The sequence below is a fragment of the Toxorhynchites rutilus genome, chromosome 1 (assembly GCF_029784135.1).
Source record: "Toxorhynchites rutilus septentrionalis strain SRP chromosome 1, ASM2978413v1, whole genome shotgun sequence".
NCBI lineage: Eukaryota > Metazoa > Arthropoda > Insecta > Diptera > Culicidae > Toxorhynchites > Toxorhynchites rutilus.
Window position 1 is genome coordinate 63,696,765 of NC_073744.1, and position 24,607 is coordinate 63,721,371.

The 24,607-nt window shown below is 38.7% G+C and overlaps 2 protein-coding genes across 3 annotated transcripts; one reads left to right on the plus strand and one right to left on the minus strand.

Moving 5' to 3' along the window:
• The first annotated feature begins 1,614 nt into the window (after positions 1-1,614).
• LOC129768431 (mediator of RNA polymerase II transcription subunit 27) lies at positions 1,615-3,391 on the plus strand. Its single transcript, XM_055770087.1, has 5 exons — positions 1,615-1,768; positions 2,134-2,603; positions 2,657-2,744; positions 2,810-3,031; positions 3,094-3,391. The coding sequence occupies exons 2-5, from the start codon at positions 2,161-2,163 to the stop codon at positions 3,226-3,228; spliced, it is 888 nt and encodes a 295-aa protein (XP_055626062.1). The 5' UTR covers positions 1,615-1,768; positions 2,134-2,160; the 3' UTR covers positions 3,229-3,391.
• On the minus strand, positions 3,123-23,531 carry LOC129768410 (retinaldehyde-binding protein 1-like). Of its 2 annotated transcripts, none has more exons than XM_055770057.1 (3): positions 22,822-22,939; positions 4,298-4,482; positions 3,123-4,236 (listed from the first exon to the last, which is right to left on the minus strand). In XM_055770057.1, exons 1-3 carry the CDS (start codon positions 22,836-22,838, stop codon positions 3,407-3,409), a joined length of 1,032 nt encoding a protein of 343 aa, XP_055626032.1. In that variant the 5' UTR covers positions 22,839-22,939; the 3' UTR covers positions 3,123-3,406. The 2 variants fall into 2 exon arrangements, with proteins under 2 accessions (XP_055626032.1, XP_055626042.1); XM_055770067.1 differs by lacking the exon at positions 22,822-22,939 and adding an exon at positions 23,257-23,531 and having other exon boundaries at positions 3,126-4,236.
• Positions 23,532-24,607: the final 1,076 nt, after the last annotated feature.

The following is a 24,607-nucleotide window of genomic DNA, read 5'->3' on the forward strand; positions in this document are numbered from 1 at the left end:
AAACAGCTATACGATTTGCTATTCCAAGCCGTCCCGTCGGATGTTATATTCCGTCGATTGGTACATAATATAGGCAAAATAAATAAATTTTAAATCGTAATCTATATCATTTTAACTTGGTTTTACCTTTTATTCCAATGTATTCCAATGCGCAATAAATTATTTTCTGCAGAAACTACAACTTTCATAATCATTTGCCGTTTTTGTTTTTGTTTTGGTTTCACAGTTATCTGACTGCTGCGATGAAAGTTCGATATTCGAAATTCGCCGCCCTTTAGGATTTGAGGAGAACGGGTATAATGCAAAATATTCGGACTCGATCGGATTGTGAAATCCAATCAATCCAATCGCCGATCGTGAACCTGAATGAGGGTGTATATTTTGTATTTAGCTGGTAGTAGCGCATCAGTCAAAAGATTTTTCTATGATGATCGATATTTGGACAACAAAAAAGTCACGACATAAACGCTATGATAACTGTCAAACAGAACATTGATCTGGAATGTGACATATTTCATGATAAAATTTCCGAAAATCATAATCTTTTTTGGAAAGTCTATTTAGCATCTAATTTTTTCTTCTTTGTAGCCAAAGTAGGTACATCTAAAAATATTTGATTGATTGGGTTTATTCTCGGTAATCTGAAAAACTCCAGGCCGGTGTTCTGCTTGATATCCGCTTTAATGTACGCCTCGTCGTCCATTATGATACATTTCGGTTGCACCAAAATTAAAATTCATTAAAATTCTTCAATTTCTTCAAATTCATTGTTTTTTTGGGTTCACGTGTCCCGTTTTTATTCCTGAACTATTTGATCAGCCTACACAAGAACCATGCAAGCAACTCGGTACAATCGATGTATCCGTACCGACCTGTTTCACCGTTGTGCATGGCTATAGCTTGTCAATACCAATTGTGCGTAATGGGTAATGGTGGGTAGCATGAACAAACCGAATCAAAACAATTGGTAAACATTATTTTCATTGAGTTTCTCTTGAGTTGATAACTCGGATTGGAAACTTGTTTGTTGTGTTTGGTAGTTTAGACGCTACATAAAAACCTTTTTCATTGAAATATGTGGTGAAAACTGGTCGAATTTCTGATTGTTTGGCATGCGGTATAATGTACAACCAAAGCATGTGTGTCGTGCTACGATCGTACCTGTACAACGTTGTACACGTACAACGCTAGTACAGCTGTATGTCTGTCCGTGGTATAACAGACAAAATATCCTTTGTACAAATTTCAAACCAACTATCTGTCAACAAGCGTCAAATATTTGTCCTCTGGACAAACATTGTACGCCCTCCTTAATTAATACGTCTGGTAGCACTGCTCTATAAAGCTCCCGTTAAAAGACTAATGTCAAAAAGCTTAATTATCGCGTAACTTTTGAAAAGGTCCTATGTAACAAATGTAAACAAATCGAGTTAATGGATGCACGCTATTAGTTTTCAATCATTGAATGTATTACAAAAATAATCGTCCACGTATCTATCTTCTTCATCTTTTTGTCGCCGATACAAAAAATATCCAATGTACAGATTCGAATTTTAAGCACCCGGCTGTTACTTCGGACGCCACTTTCCTCCGACGACCGAAACGTCCGAAGTAACAAAGCAGTCAAAACAACTCGCAGTCGTACTTCGGTCGTTTTGGAATTTGTTTCTTACAGGTGTTGTTATCGATTTCAGTGCAATTCAACGAGTGATAACAATAATAATCAGTCTTTAGAACGAAATGCTGATACTTGGATTGTTGTTTATTAGTTAGTTTCAAATTTTTATAGTGCAATGTAATATGTCCAATGTGCAAACGCGGGCAGTCAAAACGTTCAATGTAACATTTTTCGCTCCGAGGCTTCAACCTTAATCTCAAATCACGGAACAATAGTTACGATTGGTTTTACGAAGTTATTCTTGACAGCTAGTGGTGAAAACAGTGATAAAGATTGATAGCTTTTAAGACAATTCGCGAAATAATGTTCGGGTCTTCAACTACGTTTTTCTCGAGTTGGCGAAAATGTTACATTGGACCTTTTCAAAAGTTACGCGAGAATTAAATTGTTTATAAATATACAACATAACCCCTATCGACATTGTTGTTTACCGACATCTCATTTCAACTTTACAGGAGACAGGCATTCACACATTTTGTAAAATGAATTTGGAACCAATTAACAATGCCTTGCTGCATTTGCGAATGCTACGGTCAAGTGTTGGCCAGGTTTTCGAAACTCTTGGCAACGGAGTGCGTGCTGAGCACGGTGAAGAAGGAAAGGAACAAAAATTCCTCCAAGAGATCAACGAGCTGCTCGGTGTGGTAAACACAAATCTTCGAGAGTTTGAAACATCTATCAATGATCTTACGCCCCCGCAAGCACCGTTCAATTTAGCAAATACGGCCTATTTGTCGCTGGAAACAAACTTGGAAAGACAGGCGTTGTATCCACATTTGGTGCAGAGCTACAAGTGGCACGACAAGCTCCACGAATACAGTACTTTCGCTTCCACACTGCTTCAGCAAAATGCCCTCAAGAGATCCTACTATACAAACACCAAACGGAGACGATCACTTCCCTCGAGCCATTTGGCGACACCTCAGTGAGTGAAAAAAAAAACATTCGTGAGATACAAATTAATGTCTGCATTTTCAGAACGGTCGATAATCTGATTGGCAGTATTCACTATAATAATATGAACTTAAAAATCGTTCGACCATTCATGACCAATGCAATTCTGCACGTAAGTGATTACTGTAATCAACACTATCAAGTGGATAATTAGTGTTTAAAAAAATATATACTTAGGTGTCGATTGCGCGTGTTCTCCGAGCAGCAGTTATTCTCAAAGGATTGCTTATAGAGTGGGTCACCGTCAAGGGTTACGACGAATCTCTGTTGGATGGAGTCGATGAACATTGGACCGAATCACGGCATCAAGTATTTCGCAAAGTTCAAGATCACGCCCACTCTGCCATGTTGCACTTTTTCTCACCAACCCTGCCGGAACTAGCGATCAGGAGTTTTATTGTAAGTAACGACAGAAAGCTTGTGTTCATGAAATTTTCATTTATAATTAATATTGATTTCAGACTTGGTTCCGTAGCTACGTAACATTGTTCGCTGACCCTTGCAAAAAATGTGGCAAACATCTACACAATACCCTGCCTCCCACATGGCGAGACCTGCGTACTCTGGAACCTTTCCACGAGGAGTGCAAACAGTGACGAATAATTTCAGTTTCCCATTCGGAGTTGTGAGCTTATTCTCCTGATAGTTTGAAGATATGATGGTGTGTAATTTTGTTTCTTACATAAGGTTATAATCCAATTTTATTTAGAAAATTATGTGTACGAATTAAACTACAGTAAACAAAGAACAAATTTCAACATACAAGGTTATATTTTAATCAACTTCAAGCTTCCGAAAGCTACCTGCCAATCCATAGGTAGAGTTCTTTCCGGTGAAACCCGAACAGACGTTGAAATTTTGCTTCAGGGAACTAACTGATCCATCTCGGGCAGCTTCCGGGTACATGTGCATGTGAACAGACATCTCATCATCTTTCAGAAGAACCGGTCTGTGTGCTTCTACTTCCTTCTTCCACAGTTTAATCATCTCTGCCATTGGCATAACACCGCCATATTCCTTCGGCAACAAACTCTTGTCCATTTCGATGTCCTTGATGTCGGTATACAACCGGACTCGCTTCTTCAATTTGTCCGAAATCAGAGATAATCCCCAATCGACGGCAAGTTTCAGCGCAGGGTTTATGTTGCAACCATGCATTTCCCGATGTCTCATCGGCAGCAGTTTCTCTCCATTCTTGGCAATTCTAACCGCTTCCTTAATCGAGAACAGTGTCAGATACTGCAGTCCGATGCCGGTTCCGACACCCGCGTGCACTATACCTCGTATTTGATTTTCCTCATCTGCCAACAACGTTTCATAACAGATGCCGTGGATCCTGAGCATGTCTTCGTTTTTGAATTCATTCAAATCAAAAACTCCCGGACGATAGAACATAACCCGACGACCGTTTTTGTCCCTCTTAGGCAGTGCAAACATGTATCCCAGGTCCAGCAGTTTGGCCATTTTGGGCAGACGGCAGTCCAAATTCATAAACAGTTGTCCATCTTTATAGTGTCTTAATAGTATGAACCGTTCAATATTCTCCTGAACGACCGGAATGTTGAACTTCTTCGTACGGAGAAATTTCAGAAGAAATGTGGAATCTGTGAAGTGAAATAACTTCTATTTATACGCCTGTACGAGTAAACTTAAGTCATAATATACCCATTCTGATTTTCTCGATGCGTGGATTCGTCTCGGCCCATTCGCGGATCATCTTGAGCGCGTGGTCTCGTTTGGCATCCGTTTCGCCCAGCTCCTCTTCGGCTATTTTGCGCAACTCATCGGAGTACGGAAATTTGTAGTTGTCCGGCGGATTGATGGCTTTAGTGAACTTCATCGCAATGGTCCTGTTTGAAAAATAAATATCCGATCGTTAGAAAACATATTTATTCCAGTGATAAAGAAGATATGGTTCTCAGTTTGAACCTTTAAACATTCTACTGTGAAAACTCTACGCTTTTTTAGACACTTCCCTTAGATCTTTCCCTCCTCCTTAGACAAGTGTGGACATTCCTTATACCCCACCCCCTGTTATCCACGTGGACATCCCTCCAATTTTTCGTCAAAAATTGATATTTTGGTTTTAATAATTTCGAAAACTTACGTTCTCTCAGAAATTATTTTCTCTGTACGTGATCCATATTTGCGGAATATTTTTTGTATATAAACTTGGCGCAGGCTGAAACGCATTAAACCTGATATTGACTGTTCAAATTCGTCTCCTGTTCATCCAAGATCCTGGTAAGAATTGAAAACAGGAAATTGAATTGTCGAAAGTTCGCCTTCCGACCTGCTATGGACTCCAACAACTACTTCGCGACCCTCGGAGACGTGATATCCGAAGCCAAACAGGATCTGTAAGCACATGAAGGTAGTAGTACTGGACCTGAAAAAGGCATACAACAGAACATGGAACCAGTTAGTGATCAAGTGGGCTGGGCACTCGGCACATTTTCCGCCATCTTATCAGCAGGCAGTCACCGTTCGGCTTCGGATGGTCTCCGATTATTCCGCGGACACACAGGGCGTAGACGGTAAATTACTGCACTTCATCAAGAACTTCGTCGAACCTTTGAGGTAAAAATTGGTAACATCAGCTCCCGATTTTTCCACGAGGTAACAGGAGTACCTCAAGGTTCTGTTCTTGCCGTCACCCTCTTTCTCGTCGCCATGAATAGCCTGTTTCAGGTCCTGTTTGGGGGAGTCTTGGTGTTTGTCTGCGCGGACGACATTATTCTGAGAGCAATGGGTAACACCCATAGCCATATGGTGATATGCAGTGGCAAACATCAGGGTCCCAACTCCAGGGTCCAACTGTACAAAAACAACATCCCTCGCCGTAAAACGCTAAATATCCTTGGAGTGTGGATTGACCTTCCTCCGCCATTTGGAGGAAGTTGAGAGGACCTGTGCCATCCGGTTAAATTTGTTGAAAAATATGTCCAAACCGTACCAGAGCAACAACAGAAAGATCCGGCTACGGGTGGCCCAAGCTATTATCAGCAGCCGTCTCACCTATGTCATCGAACTGACGTGTTTTACTGGAGACAAGCTCCCAAAAACTCTGGCACTACCGACTGTATCCGGCCTCCTGCCATCAACAGCAGCTGCCTCTGTCTGCGCTGAAATTGGAAAACCTCTTTTCGATCTAATCATAGACTCGACGATAGTAGCCAGGACTGCCAGTTTTCTGTCGAAAACCAACGGTAGGGGGGAGACCCACCTGATCCTGATCCACGATCCTGCAACGGGTGGCGCATTCCAACCAACCCCGGAGGCAAAACAATCCTGGTTTGGTGCGAACGACTGGTGGTTTCTAACTTTCCTCGTCGAGAACGATATCAGGAACAACTTCCGAGCCGAGGGCAAGCTCGACCGGTCTGCTAGAATATTTCAAGGCCATCATTGTAATGTTTTCTCAATAATTACTCGTGTTTGTCGTCAGCAGTAACATGGATCTACTACAATCATTTTATTTCGCATATCAATAACATTGTAACATAGTTGACTGGCATGACATATCTAGCTAGCTGTCAAAACAGTGGGAACATAAAAGAATGTCCTATGGTTATGACAGTGCTGAATGGATTCAGGCAATTATTATTACAATCATAGCAGAAAAATACCGTCTTCACGAGATCAGATATTCGGACGGGCCATCAGGAGTTGGATTGGGGGTAAGCGATAGTAATATTAGTCTAATTTCCAGCAAAAAACTCGCGGACATCTGCCAGGTCTTCTCAGCCGAAGAGGTCGGTATCTTCGAAGCAACAACAATTTCATATTCCAAGCCGTTGTTGGTCGCCTCCGATTCGGCGAGCGCCATTGATGCCATCGGTGCGACCAGGTCCAATTGTACAGGGAAGTACCTATTGCCCGACACTGTGCTCATGTGGTCCCCGAACACAACGGCATCGCAGGGAATGAAGCGGCCTATCGATTTGCCAGAATCGGTCATATCGGACCATTTTTCACTCGGGAGGTGTCGCTGGACGATGTGAAGTTTTGGATCACCAACTCTTTTCGCACCTTTTGGACCGAAAGGTAGTTAGCAGAGAGAGGGCAGTTTCTCAGAAAAATCAAGGGCTCGATTGTCAGATTCAATGACGAGAAAAGAATGAGAGAACAACGAATCCTGTCCAGACTGGGGACCGGTCACTGCGCGATCTCACATGGATTCAACAGAGGACTTTCCCATATACTCTGCGAACACTTCCTGTGTGATTGCCCGAAGTATGATGTTCTGCGAAATCTTCATGGAATCAGTGGGAGTATACGAGATGTCTTCAGCGACGACTCAGCGAGAGTAGCAGCGCTTTTCTGCTACTTAAAAGATGCCGAACTATTTTTCATGATTTAGTGTCTGAACAATGAATCAGTCAAGAAGATCTTTGTTTCTTCTCCTCCACGATGAAGGGGAATGCGAACACTTCGACATCTTTAACGGCACGGCATCCTCTCCACTGGCCTGGACCCATGGAGCCGAGGACATCCTTGTCATCTGGTCCAGCAATCTTTTTTTTTTTTGTTAAATTATGTTTTGTAAATGATTTTTCTATGTCTTTAATTTTTGTGTTACTTGAAGCCCCACTTTCATGTAATAATTTTATCTGAAATGATTTGATCTCAATGAAACTTTGCGGCAATGCCGTCGATAAAGAGGCGAACCAGCCCAGGAGGTTGAAAGCCTGTCAAAAAAAGAATAAAAAAAATGTTCAAATCCGTTGCTCCATTCCCGAGCTAAATCGTGAGGAACGGACTCGAAATCATTTTTGTTCATACAAATTCTGTGTTTTTTCATTGATAAAAAAGTTAGCTTCACTAAAAGATTTATTCTCAATTCTTTGATTTTTCTCCAACATTGTCCGGGTATATCATTAGTTTCTTCCAAATTTCATTTACGTTGTGAATGAAAAATTGATATGCTCAAGTAATGAAAATATTGTATTTTGTATTGCAAGTTCTATTGTATTTTTGGCTCGTTAAACGCACGAATTGCCGCTCAAATGCATATACGATAGTCAGTGAACAATTTCTGATGCCGTTCACTAACCTGATCCCAGATTCATCATCTCATTAGCATTAGTTTACTATTGCGAAATATTAGGCCATACGAATAAAAATAAAATTCAGCTATACTTTACTTCAATCGAGCAGTCGAGCAGTGCGTTTGAGTTTTTACTACGTTTGGTATGAATAAAAGTATCAACTAAGTATTTACTTTTTGAAATGGATGTTTAGCTGATTTCGTATGAATAAAACAGCATTTATCAAGTATTTACTTCGTAATTATCAAGTGTGCTCATGAGCATACTTTGGATATGAAAACACTTTAGTTTTTTTTATGTCATATCCGATTTATGTTTAATGGTGCTATATTGCGCTTAAAGTTAAACAAGTTAACAATCCGCGTTGATGGCATTGAGCTTCGCTTACAAATTTAGGGGAGCTTCAAAAAATTGATTGATTTTCAGAGGGAATGAACACGTTTTTAAAATTTAAATTATGAATGAAAATTAACCTTTCCGTAGCAAATTAGCATTCTGTTTAAATAAAAACAGTTTTTTCGCAGGTGGTGGAAAAATCTTGTACGAAAATTGTTTTTGAAGACAACTTTAAATTATAATGAAAAGTTTCAGTAACAACGCTGGAAATGTATAGACAAAGGGTTAAATAAAAGTCAGAAATAAGTGTTTAAAATAATTAATTGACATGATGTAAAAATTTTCATTCAAATTTTAACATTTGAAAACTGACTTCATATCTTCTAATCTGATTGGTATTACACTAACGAGATTGGACCCAAACTATGGTCCCTAATTGAAAGGCGTCACCAGACGTCGACACTATTCTTTTGTCATCGCGAATACGCTCTTTGTCCAAAAAAACGTTTTGAAACCAAACCTAAACAATCAGTTGACAGGTGTTTGACAAAGTAAAAAATATGTTCGAATTCGAACATGCGTTAAAATGAAATTAGTAAAGTAAACATTTATTCATACGGATTCGAGTAAATACTAGGAAAGTTTACTTGGAAACGGGCAGAATAAGTGAATACATCAATACATCAATGATGTACTACCGCTTTTACAGGGTAAGTAGTGCCTGGCGGATGCAATGAACCTAGTTAAAACAAAACATCTGCAATATCACCGTGATAGATGATTTCAACAATCAATCATCCTTCTGTACAACTTCGTGGTAAACATAGTACATTTTCCGGAAAATTCGAGCCGATTTCAAGGAAAAAAACGAAAGCATAATTCTTACAGACTGACATTTATTCGACTATATACAGTGTCGGCAAAACATTAAGACCACTGCTCAAGCAAAAAAAAGAAAGTGACGAACTTTGAGAAAAAATAATCCAATCCAGTGCTCCAATCCATTTATAACAGTTTACTTGCATTGTTCAAAGAAATTTAAAAACATCTGTAGGTGAAACAATAGTCATTCATTGAAAAGTAGAAGGGTCTGAGCCTAGAGGCACGGACGGAAACTTGACGTAGGACTTTGAAGAGATTTTGTAACTGTCCAGAAATCCATAAATTCAACTGATTCAATACTCCAAATGGGGGCTTTAGAAAAAACCATTTGTTATACGAACTAAACTTCAAACAGATTGTATGAGTTGTAATGACAGAAAGAATCCGGAAGCCTTGTTTATAAATTCTGTCTCTGATGGCAAGCCTCCGACTCGATGTACGTTACTCGTCAGGGTTGTCCTCCCAATAACCAGCTTTTCTCCACGATATTATCCTTGTCGCAAACATTACCTGTAGAAACTCGTAATAATTATATCGCCAGGTGATGCTGATTAGATATCTTTTGACCGAGAATGTTGCTTTGTGAAATTCGAATGGATTCTGAAAAGCACTGATCCCAACGGGTGCTGTTTACTTCTAGGGAAGAGGAACGGGAATGGGCAAGTGATTTTGGGGAGGTGTAGCTAAATAAAACCATTAGTGCTTTTTGATAAGATATCCGAAACTTTTCGAAACGAAACTTTGGGGATAATGAAGAATTTAATTGACTCACCTTGTCTGTCACGAAAACACATATGAGAACGAACAAGGATGTCCTGGCATTGATATCGTTGGATTAGATAGTACATTTTGTAATTTGTGTGGATTTTTTTTGTTAATTACTGGGGAAAGAAAAGGTTCTTCTTCTTTTAAAACAGCTAATTGTATGTGAAAATATGTGTATCACTCGGCAAAATTCAAAATTAAGCACGAGTGAACGACAATACCGTAATCTTTTTTAATTTTCTCCAAGCGTTCTCGTTATTTTCATCAATTATGTGCGAAGCGTTAGGAGAAAAGTTTCGAGTATGATCCCATCGAGTTCCGATTCGGATATTCAGGAACTATAAGCAAGTGAAAACCTGGGCGATATGTTAGAAGATCTTTCTATAGACGACATAAATATATAACAGTTTTGAATATTATTTTTGAGAATGATTTTTTAACAGTACATTCAAAATGTGAATTTTTTCTCAAACGGTTTATTGATTTTCCAAAAACTTTGTCGAACATCATATTTTTATCAGACGTCTGGTTTTTGAGTTACAATTTTTCGAAAGAAAGATCAATCATGTTAATTACACTCTTTGAAAAAATCAGTCGTAATTTGAATTGATCATATAATAATAGAGATTGTAATTTAGGTAGTTTTGTACCAAGCCTCAAAAAATCGTAGAGGGTCGGGTCAGCAGCTTTGGTTGGGGAGAGTTGTATGAATAAATGTAATTGACCATTTTGAATTTGGATTTTTCATGAACTAATGTTTTCTACCAGTCAAGCCTTTTTCATTTGATATCCATATTGAAGAGGTTTTGAAAAAAAAACATATATTACCATTTTGGGTAAGTATTTTCACAAATAACTATGTTCTACTAGTCAAGCCCTTCCATTTGATACCCATATTGATGGGGTTTTGATAAAATATGTAGTCCGCCATTTTGTAGCGGCCGGCATCTTGGATTTTAAAGATCATGGAATACGCAGTTTTATAACTACAGTAGAGATAAAGGTGTGTTTTAAATTTCAGATCAATCGTTCAACAGAAAAGGGGTTAAATTTCTATTGATATGGGACAACCCTACAGAGAAACATACGAACATACTTACAATAGGTCATGCTTAATAAAACCGTTTAAAAGTATAGTATAAAAACTAAATTTGTTGTGTTTTTTTTTGGATTTTTTTTATTGTTCTACATATCTCACATTCATATTAAGTGCCTATTCTACCAAATTCTGTTTGAAAATCCTATTCAAATTAAACGAGAAAAGTGTCTCCCACATCTGGGTGACGGGGCCTCCCAGGAAATACACCCGTCACCCAGATCAAAGTGTTAAACAAGATCTGCGAGCGCAAAATATCTGTGAGAAATTCAAGACTCATCGAATCGATTATTGTAAATTCTCAATGACTTACATTATTACCTGCCTCATTCTTGACAAACATCATCACAGAGTGTCATTAAACAATATATTGCCCAACCGATCAAGACACCTATAGAATGGAAAATATGAAGTGTGAGCCAAGATAAGTATCCACCGAGCAGTAAATTGCAAAATTCTACACCCTTGGTGCTCTGTACACAAATGAAAAGCCCCAAGCGCAATGCTTTTTGTCCCATGGTGCCTGTTGTACTTAAGAAGAACATCTTTTGTCATGTGGTATTTTCTCGATGCTGATGCTGAACCAGCAATGTGCATGGCGCAGCATATTTTTGCCGCCCTTGTGACCAGTCACTGAGAAATTACATAATTCGGTTCAACGTTGTTTTTTTGTCCATTCTCAGTTCAAACATATGGTTTGCGTGTAGCAGAAAAAGTGATTCATCTTGTGTGAAGCTGGATGACCCATATTTTGAATTGTTAACCATTCGAATTTAACAAACGCAACGGTGCAAAAGAGGACAATCGTAGGTTTCGACCGTTATTTCATTCAGTATGTATTTTGTTTGTAATGCTCTTGTTCTTCTGAATGTATATTCGTGGGCTAGCTTCAACCGTCAAAACTGGTTTCAAAAACCGAAGGTCGCGTCGCCCAAAAGATATATTATTCAATTTTTGATTTGAGAAACACTTTCGATTTCAGGTTGTTCAGAGGGTTGAATAGTCCGCATTAAAAAAAATGACAAAACAACAGGGAAATACATAATTGATTTCATTGAGCAGCTCGGACTATAAGAAGTCAGTGGCCTTCTTTCACATGATGATCACATCTTCAGTCTGTCTTGTGTCTTGTAAAAAACGTTGGAAACATGAACCATTAAATCATGGTGATAGTTTTCAAACACTCGGAAATTCATCCTACCCGATTATGTGATGAACACAGAAGAAAAACCAGTATGGATTCGCTGGGTCGATTTCCAGGGCGATTCTCGATGGGACGATGTTCGAAAATAAAAACGATCACGACCTTGATCGCACTGAAACGAGTCACTGTCCCTGCCAGACGGCGTGCACCGATGCTCGAGAGGTTCACATAGGTGTGTCAAAATTTGAATTCGCATGGCTTCTCAAGGATATCTACAGTATTTGGCTTCGTCAAATTGAAAAAAATATCTGGAAGTTGATATTTTTCCAACATTGATGAAGTCATTCATATCATGTAAATATGAAATGTAAATCAAAATTGAAAAATGTTTTTTTTTCGTATCATTTTATTAAACCTCACAAAGGGTCACCAACGGACGGATGTTCGAGATATCGACCGGTTTATATCAGATTTCCCCCATAACAGCGCCAAACACAATTATGATCTTGATCATGTTCTTTCCTTGTAAAAAAATTGGGAAGTTGTGGTCAGTTCCGAATGTTACAATTCCATTTTCTCATGTTGTTTGTAAGATTCTCGGTACCAATTGAATGCAGGAAACAAATAAACATGTTGCAAGTGCACACAAAGTCACAGCGCCATTGGTCAATGCCTCGTCTCATGCCCCTAACATTTTTGATTATGTCAAAGTTGGCTATCTCAAGTTTGCAAAGATACACAAACATGTTATTCGATCTGCCAAATTGACAAATTGCCTTATTCTTACTCTTTGCTTCAAAACATATCGAGCACCATTTTTGTTTGATCAATGAGTATAGTGTTTTTCAAGCTTTAGTACAATTTTGCAATAAATCACCAATTTGAGTGAATTTTCAAATTAACTCTCAGAATTAACTTGTACTGTTGATTGCTCGCTGTTTAGATGGACACTGAAACACTGAACTTACTGAATATCCAAGTAGTTTTTCAGTATCTCTTAGCAAAATTTTATAGTTCTCAAATATAATCTTCCAAGGAACTCTCATTGACGGCGCCAGTGGTTGTATGGTTAGCGTAACAGCCTCACAATCCGATCGGCCTGGGTTCAATCCCAGCTGGCGTCGTTGGGATTTTCTGAGGCGAAAAATCTCTGGTTACGTCTTCCTTCGGAGCGGAAGTAAAAGAAGTTGGCCCGGCTCATGAGTTGTTGAGTCTGATAGGTAGGAACAGGTGGAGTCGCCTCCCTGATGTCGGTGATTGGCACTAAAGTGGCGGAAATAGGCCGACGAAAAATAAGCGAAGATAAAAAAAAAAAAAAAGGAACTCTCAGAATTGCATCAGACAATTCGAAAAGCAATCGCTGCGGAACAAAATTTCTCCTAGCGTTTTCCACCGAAAACGCAGCTAAAAATAGCTTCTCCACATCCGGCCTGAAATAGGCTGTACTTTGATGCTACTTCTAATCCGGAATCAATTCTCGAGTTCATGAATTTTTTATGATCGTTCGTAAAAAATCATCAATATGTCATTCACGATTCATCAGTAATTCACGATTTATCGGTAATCCTACTAGCGATCAGATGGCAGCGGCAGCGAAGCATTTCGAATAGCCTTTCTCAAGGCCGATTGTTCAGTTTAGTTTGTTTTTTTAAAGGTTAAATGCGAATGAACTAAGAAAGCCTAAGAATCTCAGAAAGCTTCAATATTTCAAAACATCGATTCATAGAAGAAAAGAAAACAAAAAAAAGGAAAAGCACAATTAAGTGAAACCGAGAGTTGTGAATTTGATAAAAAGTATATTTTTTTTAATAAAATTGATTGAAAAGAAGGTAGTATAGGTGGATTTGTAGTGCGTATTCTGGATGTGAAATTTTCATAAAATTACAGGGAGAAATTAGGAGAAATTTAAGCAAGGCAAGGCAAAATACTGGAAGCGTGGAAAAAATCAGTAAAATAGGTGCGAGCACGAGAACTGAAAAAGAAACTGTTTTGTAAACAAAATAATATTGTAGAATTTTTGTAAAATTTGAATAAAAATATTTTTTAGTTTGAGCTGATCATAAAAAGGACTGCTTCGAAACATCTCTTTAGCCGAAGTGGCGCACTCAGTGTGCATCCCGAATATTCTTCTCGTGTTAGTGCTAGGCTTTGAAATTTCTTCAGTACATTCGCCACTGGCCTTTAAAAAGGTTTTTAGAAAACTAAACTAAACTATTGGTCTTGAGCAGAGATCGAAATTCCCACTCAGTTGCGAGATAAGTAGGGGAAGTGAGGGCATAGTGGTCACCCTAAGGAATATGTATATTTCCAACGTCCACATATCGCTACAATTCCCGTTTTTCTAAGAATAATATAGTTCAACTCATTGTTGCTCAAGATAGCATACGGCTTTTACTATAAAAATTCAAAATAGTACATTTTTCATCATTACAAAAAAAAAGTGAAAAATCGAACTTTTTTTTGCTTGGAGGTAAAGTGGTCACCTAGTGTGAGCAAAGTGGTCACTCGCACATATCAAGCTAAATGGGGTGAATTTATGCGTTTTTTTCGTCCAAATTAGCTCAAATGATATTCGATATAGTAGGTACATGTATGAAATAAGTTTGGTCTATTCACCTAGAGTCTCAATTTAAATTTTCTCATGCATACAAAACGCTGTAAGAAACACATAACGTTACGCATAATGAGGCTTGTTTAGTTGGAGTGGCATATTTTACAGATTCAAAGCCACAAAAGGAACCTCTTCAAGAGCAGAATGTGATGAGGTATATCAGCTTTAGTAAACAGAACATTGTTTTCATGCAATGTTTCAGTACTGAAGAGAGGAAAAACAAAAATCTTTTCGAATTGGTCCCGACAATTTCGGGCAACTCGGCGATAATGGCACGAGTCTCGTAAGCCTTTGAGAAGTTTCAAGGCACTAGTTGAACTGGACCGTAGCACAAATCGAAATCTGGAGGCAAAGAAACGCTCAAGCAATCTCTACGAAATTTTGCCGCCAGAATATGTCATTATGGGTGATGAAACGTATTGCAAGACAATTTACGAACAAATTTCTGGACAATAGTTTTGTACCTCGTTCGGTTGGCAGAGTTCTCGAAAAATCCTAGTCTGAAGCAGCGAACTGGAAATTGACGCCTTCGTAACTTCTGGAACCAAGCTCTGCTCTGGCCGATATAGTTGTAACCAAGCTATGTAATACTGGTCGGTTGTGAAGCACAAACTGAAGAGGTAGAGTGCAAGCGACGAGAATTCGATCAAGCGGAAACTGAACCTGGCTTCCAAATAAGTGGGAGAGCTTGTGCAACGGATGATAAACCGTGTTCGGGAAAATTTCAAACAATGGACTATTGCCAGGTCAAATAGCTCAGGAATAAAAACGGGGCACGTGAGCCAAAAAGAATTAAAAAATACATTTTTTGATGAATTTTATGAATGAGTGAATGAAACCGAGAATAAATACTAACAAGGAACCGCGGTTCAAAAATTCATAAAAGAACCGTGGTTCTTTTAAAAGCCGCTGCTTTTTTGTAAATAACCGTGGATCGTACGCTCGTTCAGACGAACCGTGGCCTGCGGCAGTGCAGGAGAAATTATATGTTTCCCATTCTAAATTTTCCAACAAAATATTTATTTCTATGTCGTCAGATAACATTGAAAAGATAATATTTCTAAATCAAAATATCGAATGAAAATTATTGTGATGGAAATATAACAAAGAAAACCTTCAGTAAAGTAATATTTTTACTATTCTCTGCAATAATTATGTTCAACCCTTATTTTCTACGTCTTCCATTCTTTACATATGCGAATAAACCGCTTCTTGAAAAGAGCTCTTTTCATTGAGCGCACGGCTCTGAGCCACTCACTGAAATGAACCGTTTTGCCCATCTCGACATTACTCTAATGACGATTTTTCCTGATACTTCCTATTACAGTGGCATCGTGCGAACGTAGTTTCAGCAAACTTGAATTGATTTTTATCAATGTTCATGGGTCCAATCGCATAATTGTTCATTGATTGAACCTCTAATCTACCCTTTAAAATTACCTTTTACTATAAAATTCCTAATAATTCTACCAAAACTCGTCATTATAATATCAGATTATATTTTATTTTCATTTCACAATTCTCGTTCAAGATTTTTCAACCACTTGCAAATAACATATTTCTCGGTTACATGGAATAAATATTTGATACAGAAAATTTGGTAGAATAAAAACAGTCCTAAATCGGACAATTCCTCTCTCGAGTTTTGCTCTTATCGACACATTTAGCAATCCATTTTCATTTATATAAATATGACACGATATAGGAGTGCGTTTTATCACATTGAAATCCATTCCCACTTTCGAAAAAAAATCAATTTCCCATTTTCCTTCAGAGTTTTCAGAGTTCAGAGTTTGGAATATGAGTATTTTTTTATGGGACCCCCTCTCCATTCCAGAAGAGAGAGGGGTGTCATACCATCATAGAAAAATTTCTCGTACGTAAAAACCCTCACATCGCAAATTTGGCTCTATTTGCTTGATCAGTTCTCGAGTTATGCAGAAGTTTGTGTTTCATTTGTATGGTAGTCCCCTTCCCCTTAGAGAGGGGGTAGGTGTGTCAAATCACCATAGAAACATTTATTGCTTCCTAAAACCTCCATATGCAAATTTTGGTTCAATTTGCCTGATTAGTTCTCGAGTTATGCAAAACAACCCCCTCGCCCCCTCCCTCTGAAACCTCCACATGCACAATTTTGGTTCCGTTTGCTTGATTGATTCTCGAGTAATGCGGCCCCCCCTTAGGGAGGGGGGAGGAGTGTCAAACCACCATAGAAACATTTAATGCCTCCTAAAACCTAAATTTGGTTCAATTTGCTTGATTAGTTCTTGAGTTACACAGAAAGTTGTGTTTGATTTGTATGGCAGCCCCCCATTTAGAGAGAAGGGAAGGGGTATCTAACCACCGTAGTTCTCGAGTTATGCAGAAATTTGTGTTTCATTTGTATGGCTGCCACCCCTAAGAAAGGGGGGAGGAGTATCGAATCACCATAGAAACGTTTATCGATTTCTGAAACCTCTATATACCATGCTTGATTCCATTTGCTTGATTAGTTCTCGAGCTATTCAGACCCCCTCCCCTTTTGTAGAAAGGGGGAGGAGTGCCCAACTACCTTAGGGACATTTGTTGCCTGCTAAAACATCCACATGCCAAATAGGATTCTGTTTGCTTGATTAGTTCTTGAGTTATGCAGACATTAATACTTCATTAGTATGGGGGGCCTTAAGGAGAGGGAGGAGTGTTTATTTACCATAGAAACATTTCTTGCACCTTAAAACCGTCATATGATAAATTTGGCTCTATTGGTTTGATTAGTTCTCGAGTTATGCAGAAATTCATGCTTCATTTGTATGGCAGAGAGGGGGGAGGAGTGTATATTCACCATAGAAACGTTTCGTGCGCCCTAAAGTTGCTAATGCTAAATTTGGCTCCATTTGCTTGATTAGTTCTCGAGTTATGCAGAAATTTGTGTTTCATTATGACCTGAAAAGTTTTGGAGAGCATCTGGCATCTGGCTTGTGAAAAAAGTGGAATTTTTAGGGGCGCCATTCTCATAGTTTGTCGGGGGCGCAGTCTACCCTTACTACGCCGTTGCACCCAACGATATGCAACTAGCATAGATTATTTGTTCCAATATTTTATTTAATCTATCTACAGTCAATCGCAAAATTGAGTGTACAAATGCTACTTGACGATACATTCCATTTATTCGGTATAAAATATTTTGAATGCATTGATTCTATTGATGCATACTAATTATTCACATATTTAACTAGCTGTACGAGCAAGAAAATTCCGCGAAAAGTTATCTGCTAATTGTTTATTACTAAAAAATGAAAACAATCTCTATTCTAGGCAGCGCGAAATTGAGTGTACATCTTAAATTTCTCCGAACAAATTAGCCTGGTAAGTAAGATCTTTGCGAATTAGCGTACTTTTTTTCGTGAATGATTGGTGTCAACGCTTAACCACTTTCTGGGCATTGTTGGTTTTTGTTTTTTATTGATGTTTGAAAATTGTTAGAGGAAAGCTAGAGGAAAGAAATAGATATTGATACACGTAAAATGATAATAAGTATGAATTGTCGTGGAAAGATATTGCAGGAAATAGCAGCTGTACTAGAAACAACCCACTATACAGCAAAGAAAATCATAAACAAGTGGAAATACGAAGGAACCATGGAAAATCTCCCGAGTAGAATACACAAACGTATCCTGTCTTCTGATGATGAACGAGTAATTGTGCGAACATTTCGAAAGAACCCTAAAACAAACATTCCTAAATAGACTACCGAAGTAGCCGGCACCATTGGGAGACCTGTCAGTACAGAAACTGTCGGGAGAGTAGCATACAGAAACAATCTCAGCGGTCGTGTTGGCCGTGAAATGTCTTTGATGTCAAAGGTGAACATGAAAAAACGACTACAGTTTGCTAAGAGATATGTTAATAGACCTTAGGAGTTCTTGAACAAGGTGCTTTATACGGATGAGATAAAAACAATCTCTTTGAATCGGATGGAGGACAGATGGTGTGAAGGAAACCAGGATCGGAGCTCCAAATTCAGCATTTGGTTCCCACAGTAAAACACGGCGACGTTAGTCAGATGATGTATGGTACGATGGTGGCTTCTGGAACTGGAACCATGAGGTTTATCGATTCGGCGATGGACAAGATAGGTTCATTGAACATCCTGAAATTACCCTACTGTGTCCCGTGCAGAAATCGGGTCTCGTTCGTGATTACTACTTCCAACAGGATAATGAACCGAAGCAAACTGATCTCATCGTGCGGGAGTGCCTACTCTGTAATGTCCCTATCAACTCAAAACACCTCCGCAATCACCGGATTTGAATACTATTGGGCATCTATGGTGGAGTATCAAGAAATGTTTAAAGAATAAAAATCTAGGGAACAAAGCAGAACTCGAAACGACGATTAAGGAGATCTGGGAGAGCATTCCGCTTTCGGTGACTCAGTGAATCTCGCCTCAGTGCTTGCAGACAGTGCTGAACGCCAAGGGGGGCCATACCAAATACTAGGGGATTGGTTTTTGTTATCTGTTAACATTTCTGAACTGATTTGAATTTCCCTTTTAAGAAAAAACTGAATTGTACACTCAATTTTATAAAGTCAAAAGTCATTACCAGAATATTGAAATGCCTTAACGTAAACCGCGTCTTTTTTTTACCTTTCCTCGTTCGTGAAATCAAACAAACATTTTTGCGCGCTCATCGGTCCGAAAACACTGATTTTTTCGAAAATATCACCAGAATTGCACGTCAGGTAATCAAATAGGGATAATCAAGTGTAGTGGTTTTGATAATTTAACTGAAAATTCTTTCTCCATATAGCTCTGAGCATTTCAACTTACACTATGCTTGTTTCATGGTCAGTTGGAAAAGCAATGAAAATCGATTATTTTTTTAACTTTGCTGCAGTTGCAGAACGTTATTTATCGGAGATTGCTGTATGAATGAATGATGATAAATTCAAAAAAGCCATTTGTACGGCTTTTACACAAAATTTCTGCATAACTCGAGAACTAATCGTGCAAACGGCATGTGAAGGTTTCAAAGGGGCGAGGAATGTTTTTATGGTGGTTCGACACTCCTCCCCCCTCTCTAAGGGAACCAATTAAGCAAATGGAATCAAATTTGGCCTCTGGAGGTTTTAGGGGGTAAGAAATTGTGGCTCGACACTCCTCCCCTCTCTCCAACGAAACTTTTGGAAAACTCTGAAGGGAAATAGAAAAATTCGAAAAATTGAATTCTAATATGTTCTACAATAACATCGTGACAAGCATTGTTAGTCCATTTGATGTTTGCGATAACGAAACAGTGCAAGTCGGAAGAAATTTATTTGAAACTCCCGGGCCAGAACAGGAATCGAGCCCGAACCTCTGGCTTGATAATGTGTTACGCTAACCATTCGCTCATGGGAGCACGTCCTCTGACAATTCTCGCGTAACTTTTGAAAAGGTCCAATGTAACATTTTCGTCAACTTGAGAAAAATGAAGTTGAAGACCCGAACATTATTCCGCGAATTGTCTTAAAAGGTATCGGTCTTTATCACTACTTTTACCACTAGCAGTCAATTATAACTCTGAAAAACCAATCGTAACCGTTGTTCCGTGATTTGAGCTTAAATTTGTTGCCTCGGAGCGAAAAATGTTACGTTGGACGTTTTGACTGCCCCTGTTTGCACATTGGACTTATTACGTTTCACGATAAGAATTTGAAACTAACTACTGAAGAACAATCGAAACATCAACATTTCATTCTAAAGACAGATTATTATTGTTATTACTCGTTGAATTGCACTGACATAGATAACAACACCTGAAAGAAACAAAAACTCAAAACGACCGAAGTACGACTTCGTGTTGTTTTGATTGCTTTGTTACTTCGGACGTTTCGAGCGTCGGAGGAAAGAGGCGTCTGAAGTAACAGCCGAGTGCTTAAAATCCGAATATGTACATTGGATATTTTTTGCATCGGCGATTAAAAGATGAAGAAGATTGATACGTGAACGATTGTTTTTGTAATGCATTCAATGATTGAAAACTAATAGCGTGCATCCATTAACTCGATTTGTTTACATTTGTTACATAGGACCTTTTCAAAAGTTACTCGAGAATTGTTCACTTATCAAACAATGTGTTTTTTACTAATGTTATTTTGAATCTCTGTCCATTCAGGAATAGGCCTCAATACAACCCATTTATGTATGTATAGTTTCTCCTAAGCTATCCTTCCATTTTCCAATATAGTCCAACACAATATCGTAAAAATTTATCACAGGTATCATGAAATTTAGCCTCTTGTATCTAAAGGGTGTGTCACATCAAATTGCATCACGGAAAAAACGCTGTAGAAATTTAATTTTTAGGAATTATATCTTCAGCTTTCGCATATAATCAGATAAGAGTGTATAGATTACGTTGGCCATGCTTCACTGTCAATTTTTCGTAAATTTGGAAGAATGTCGTCGAACGAAAAAGAGCGTCGTGAATTAATCCTGCGCACTCATTTCGAGAATCCGGAGTTGTCACATCGGGACATCGGTAAGATGCTGGGAATCGTCCAATCCACGTTCAGCAGAGTACTAAAACGATACTTCGAGAACCTAACAATCGACCGGAAGGTGAAGAACGGCAAAAATGGATACTCCGTCAGTGAAAAAGATCACAAGCGCGTAGTTAAGCAGTTTCGACGTGATCCGAGAAGTTCGGTCCGGGATGTCGCCAATAAGCTGAATTTGTCAAGTTCATTCGTCCAGTGGGAGGGCCTGCGTACATACAAGGTTCAGAAGGCTCCTAACCGCGACGAAAGGCAAAACATGGTGGGGAAGACGCAAGCCCGGAAGCTGTACACCGAAATGCTGACGAAGCCGCATTGCCTGGTAATGAACGATGAAACCTACGTCAAAGCGGACTTTCGTCAGCTGCCGGGCCTGTTGTTCTTCTCCGCAGAGGACAAATTCAGCGTTCCGGAGGAGATTCGCAAGCAGAAACTATCCATGTTTGCCAAAAAGTACATGGTGTGGCAAGCGATCTGCTCTTGCGGAAAGCGGAGCGCCCCCTTCGTGATGACCGGCACGGTAAACGGGCAGGTTTAACTTAAGGAGTGCCTACAGAAGCGCTTACTACCACTATTGAAGCAGCACGAGGGCTCGACCATCTTCTGGCCGGATCTCGCTTCGTGCCACTATTCAAAGGACGTGTTGGAGTGGTACGAAGCCAACGGGGTCACCTTCGTGCCAAAGGAAATGAACCCGCCCAACGCGCCGGAGCTTCGCCCAATAGAGAAATATTGGGCGATTATGAAGCAGGCCCTCCGGAAGAACCCAAAAGTTGTCAAATCGGAGGCGGACTTCAAGAGAAAATGGATTTCTGTTAAAAAAAAACTACAACCTGACGTTGTACAGAACCTTATGGACGGGGTAAAGAGGAAGGTGCGAGCATACGGGCTTGGGCTCGAAGTATGAATAAAAAGAAAATGCCAAAAGTTGTTTAATAGTTTTTATTTTACTGTCTAAAATTTTCAAAAGGATCGGTCTACTGGACGAATTTCTACAGCGTTTTTTCCGTGATGCAATTTGATGTGACACACTCTTTAGTCTGAATCAATAAGACTATTAAAACACTAATGAAATCATCAAAAGTAACATAAAATTCAATTTTCAGATACATCGTCTTTTTTTCAACATGGAAATAAATGTTTGAATGGCCACCAACTGATTTCTGGTAAAAAATAACCATAGTTTCAGACATGGGGTTTCAAATTAAATAAAACTCAGTGATGCACACCCGATACATTGAAAAATGAAAAAAAATGCACGCTTCATTTTACTTTAACATGAGTTTCTCGTCCCAAGTTTTTCATGTCTGTTGTCAAAACTTTAAACGCGTTTTTCTCAAAACCATGTTTTCTAAATTTCGGGGAAGCACTGACTCAAGACTATTCAACCGATTTGGCTAAGAATTTTACCCGTTATTCTAGACACACATATCTAAATACGTAACCTTTAAAACAAACACATTTGTTTTAGTTTTTTAATTTGTATTATAGGTTAGTTGATTAAAATAAAGTCTGCAGTGTAATAATCTTTTTGTATTTTTTATTTCAGATCACTGCGGAAGGCTGTGTGCTTCCCCGAACCAGCTCATCTTCTTTTCGAGGACTCCACTCTGACGTCAAATATTAAAAGCAAATTTATGTAAAATAAACTAAAAAAATATTTTTTTGTATAATTCAAAACTCTAATGAAAACATGTAAAAATTTTAAAACAATAGCATTTTATTTTCTTGTTAAAAAATATATGAAAAAATGTGGAATTTTCGGTCGTCACACCGGGCTACTACCTTAACTGGTAAATCATCCCAAAAACTGGAAATCCTCTGCATTCGTCGACAGTGGCGTTTACTCCTATACATCTAGAGTTTATTTTTTTCAGTTTCAAAAACTTAGTATATTCGTTTCAACCTTGAAATTCGTCTCGACGACGTATACATTTCACCTTTACATACCGGAGAAGAAAAAAACTGTTGCTTGTTAAAACACAAACATGTTGGATGACAATGAACATCGTAGTGCATTACCGTGCCAGTCGAGGGTCTCATCCTTGATTATTTATTGTTTAACCATAAATAATAAATAATTACCACCTGTTTATTTTTCAACGTGTAGAGTTTATTCTACAGTTGTGTAGCGGTAATGTCAAGTCACAGTTCAAGTATATTGAAACTGTTCGTAGAAGTGACGTTTGCACGTTTCAGAAATTATTTTTAAAATCTTACCTTGTAATTAACGGGTTTCAAGAAAGAGAAAGGTTTTCCACGTGCACCTTTTTTTTCTCGATAAAGCCCAACAAAAACGTTTTCACTAACCGCGTTCTTCACAATTTCCCAATGGTGAAATGGTGACCTTCTTCCGAATTCTGTAAGGATCGCCAAGCACCAGTTATGAGCAACGGTCAATCGCGTTTTGGAACACAATCCGCGAAGCCAAACAACCGTCCGTCCGAAAATGCTTCAACCGCGAGCCTAGGCTGTTAATCGGAGACTGATCTCACCTGAGCTTCACCGGACTTAGTTGGGCTGACTAAAAGTGTATTGTTGTGGTTTTACTAAGACCCACCGTAGTAGCAACAACTAGTAAATCCGCAGCGCGAACCTGTTGTTAACGGTGCAGCGTGGTGTTTTTTCCCCTTTGTGTTATGACGGAGAGAGGAGGGTATCGAATAAAAGTAGGCCTAATGCATAATGTGTTGGGAAATAGCGTTGGAATAGGACCAATCATGTTTTGGGGTTTTTAGTAATTTTACAAAAGCATTTTTGGAACTTTTGTTTTATGTACTTTCACATTCGCGGCAATGCAGATGCAATATCTTCACGTGCTCCAAGTTTCAAGGTACTGTTCGCGATGCAAAACTGTTTATGTTTTTCTTTTCTTTAATTTTTTTGCTTGTTCATGAGAACCGCTAGTCCGCAAAAACTGACGTCGGGAAAAGAAAGGGCATCCATGTCACCGATCTCTATTGCAATAGAGAATCTGGGTTGCCTAACGGTGAAGGACAATACAGTTGGTGTATGCTGTTATGAGGATGATATTCATTATAAAAGGGGATCTTCCCGAGAAGCCCTTGAAAAATTACTTGAAAATAAAACACTCATCTCGGAATGTTATACAGCTAAGGTATTATAAACCAGCTTCTGGACCCTACTGATGCAAACGGTTATTAGTATGTTTAGCATATTAAGTGTAGGTGGTGGAAATGGAAATTAAGTAAATTGCGTTGATAAGAATTTCGCTCGTTAGCTCTATTTTGATATTGACCCATTCCAGCGAGACGCGACAACGTTTTGACTCACGTAAAACGTGTTTTTTTACGTTTTCATGTGTAAGGTGCACGATTGTCAAGATGCAAATGATGTAAAAGACGAATTTTATGCCAACTCGACTGGCCGTTGGCAGCTCCATCTCAGATATCTGTGAAGCGTTGTGAGTTTAAGCATATGAGTCTTTTAAACAACTTGAAATATTTAAAAAGGAATTAGACTACTTCTTGAAAAAGGCCAACAATTTTTTCTTGATTTTTTACAAAAAAATATAACTCAAGCAAAACAGGTCGGAATCGATTATCTGAAA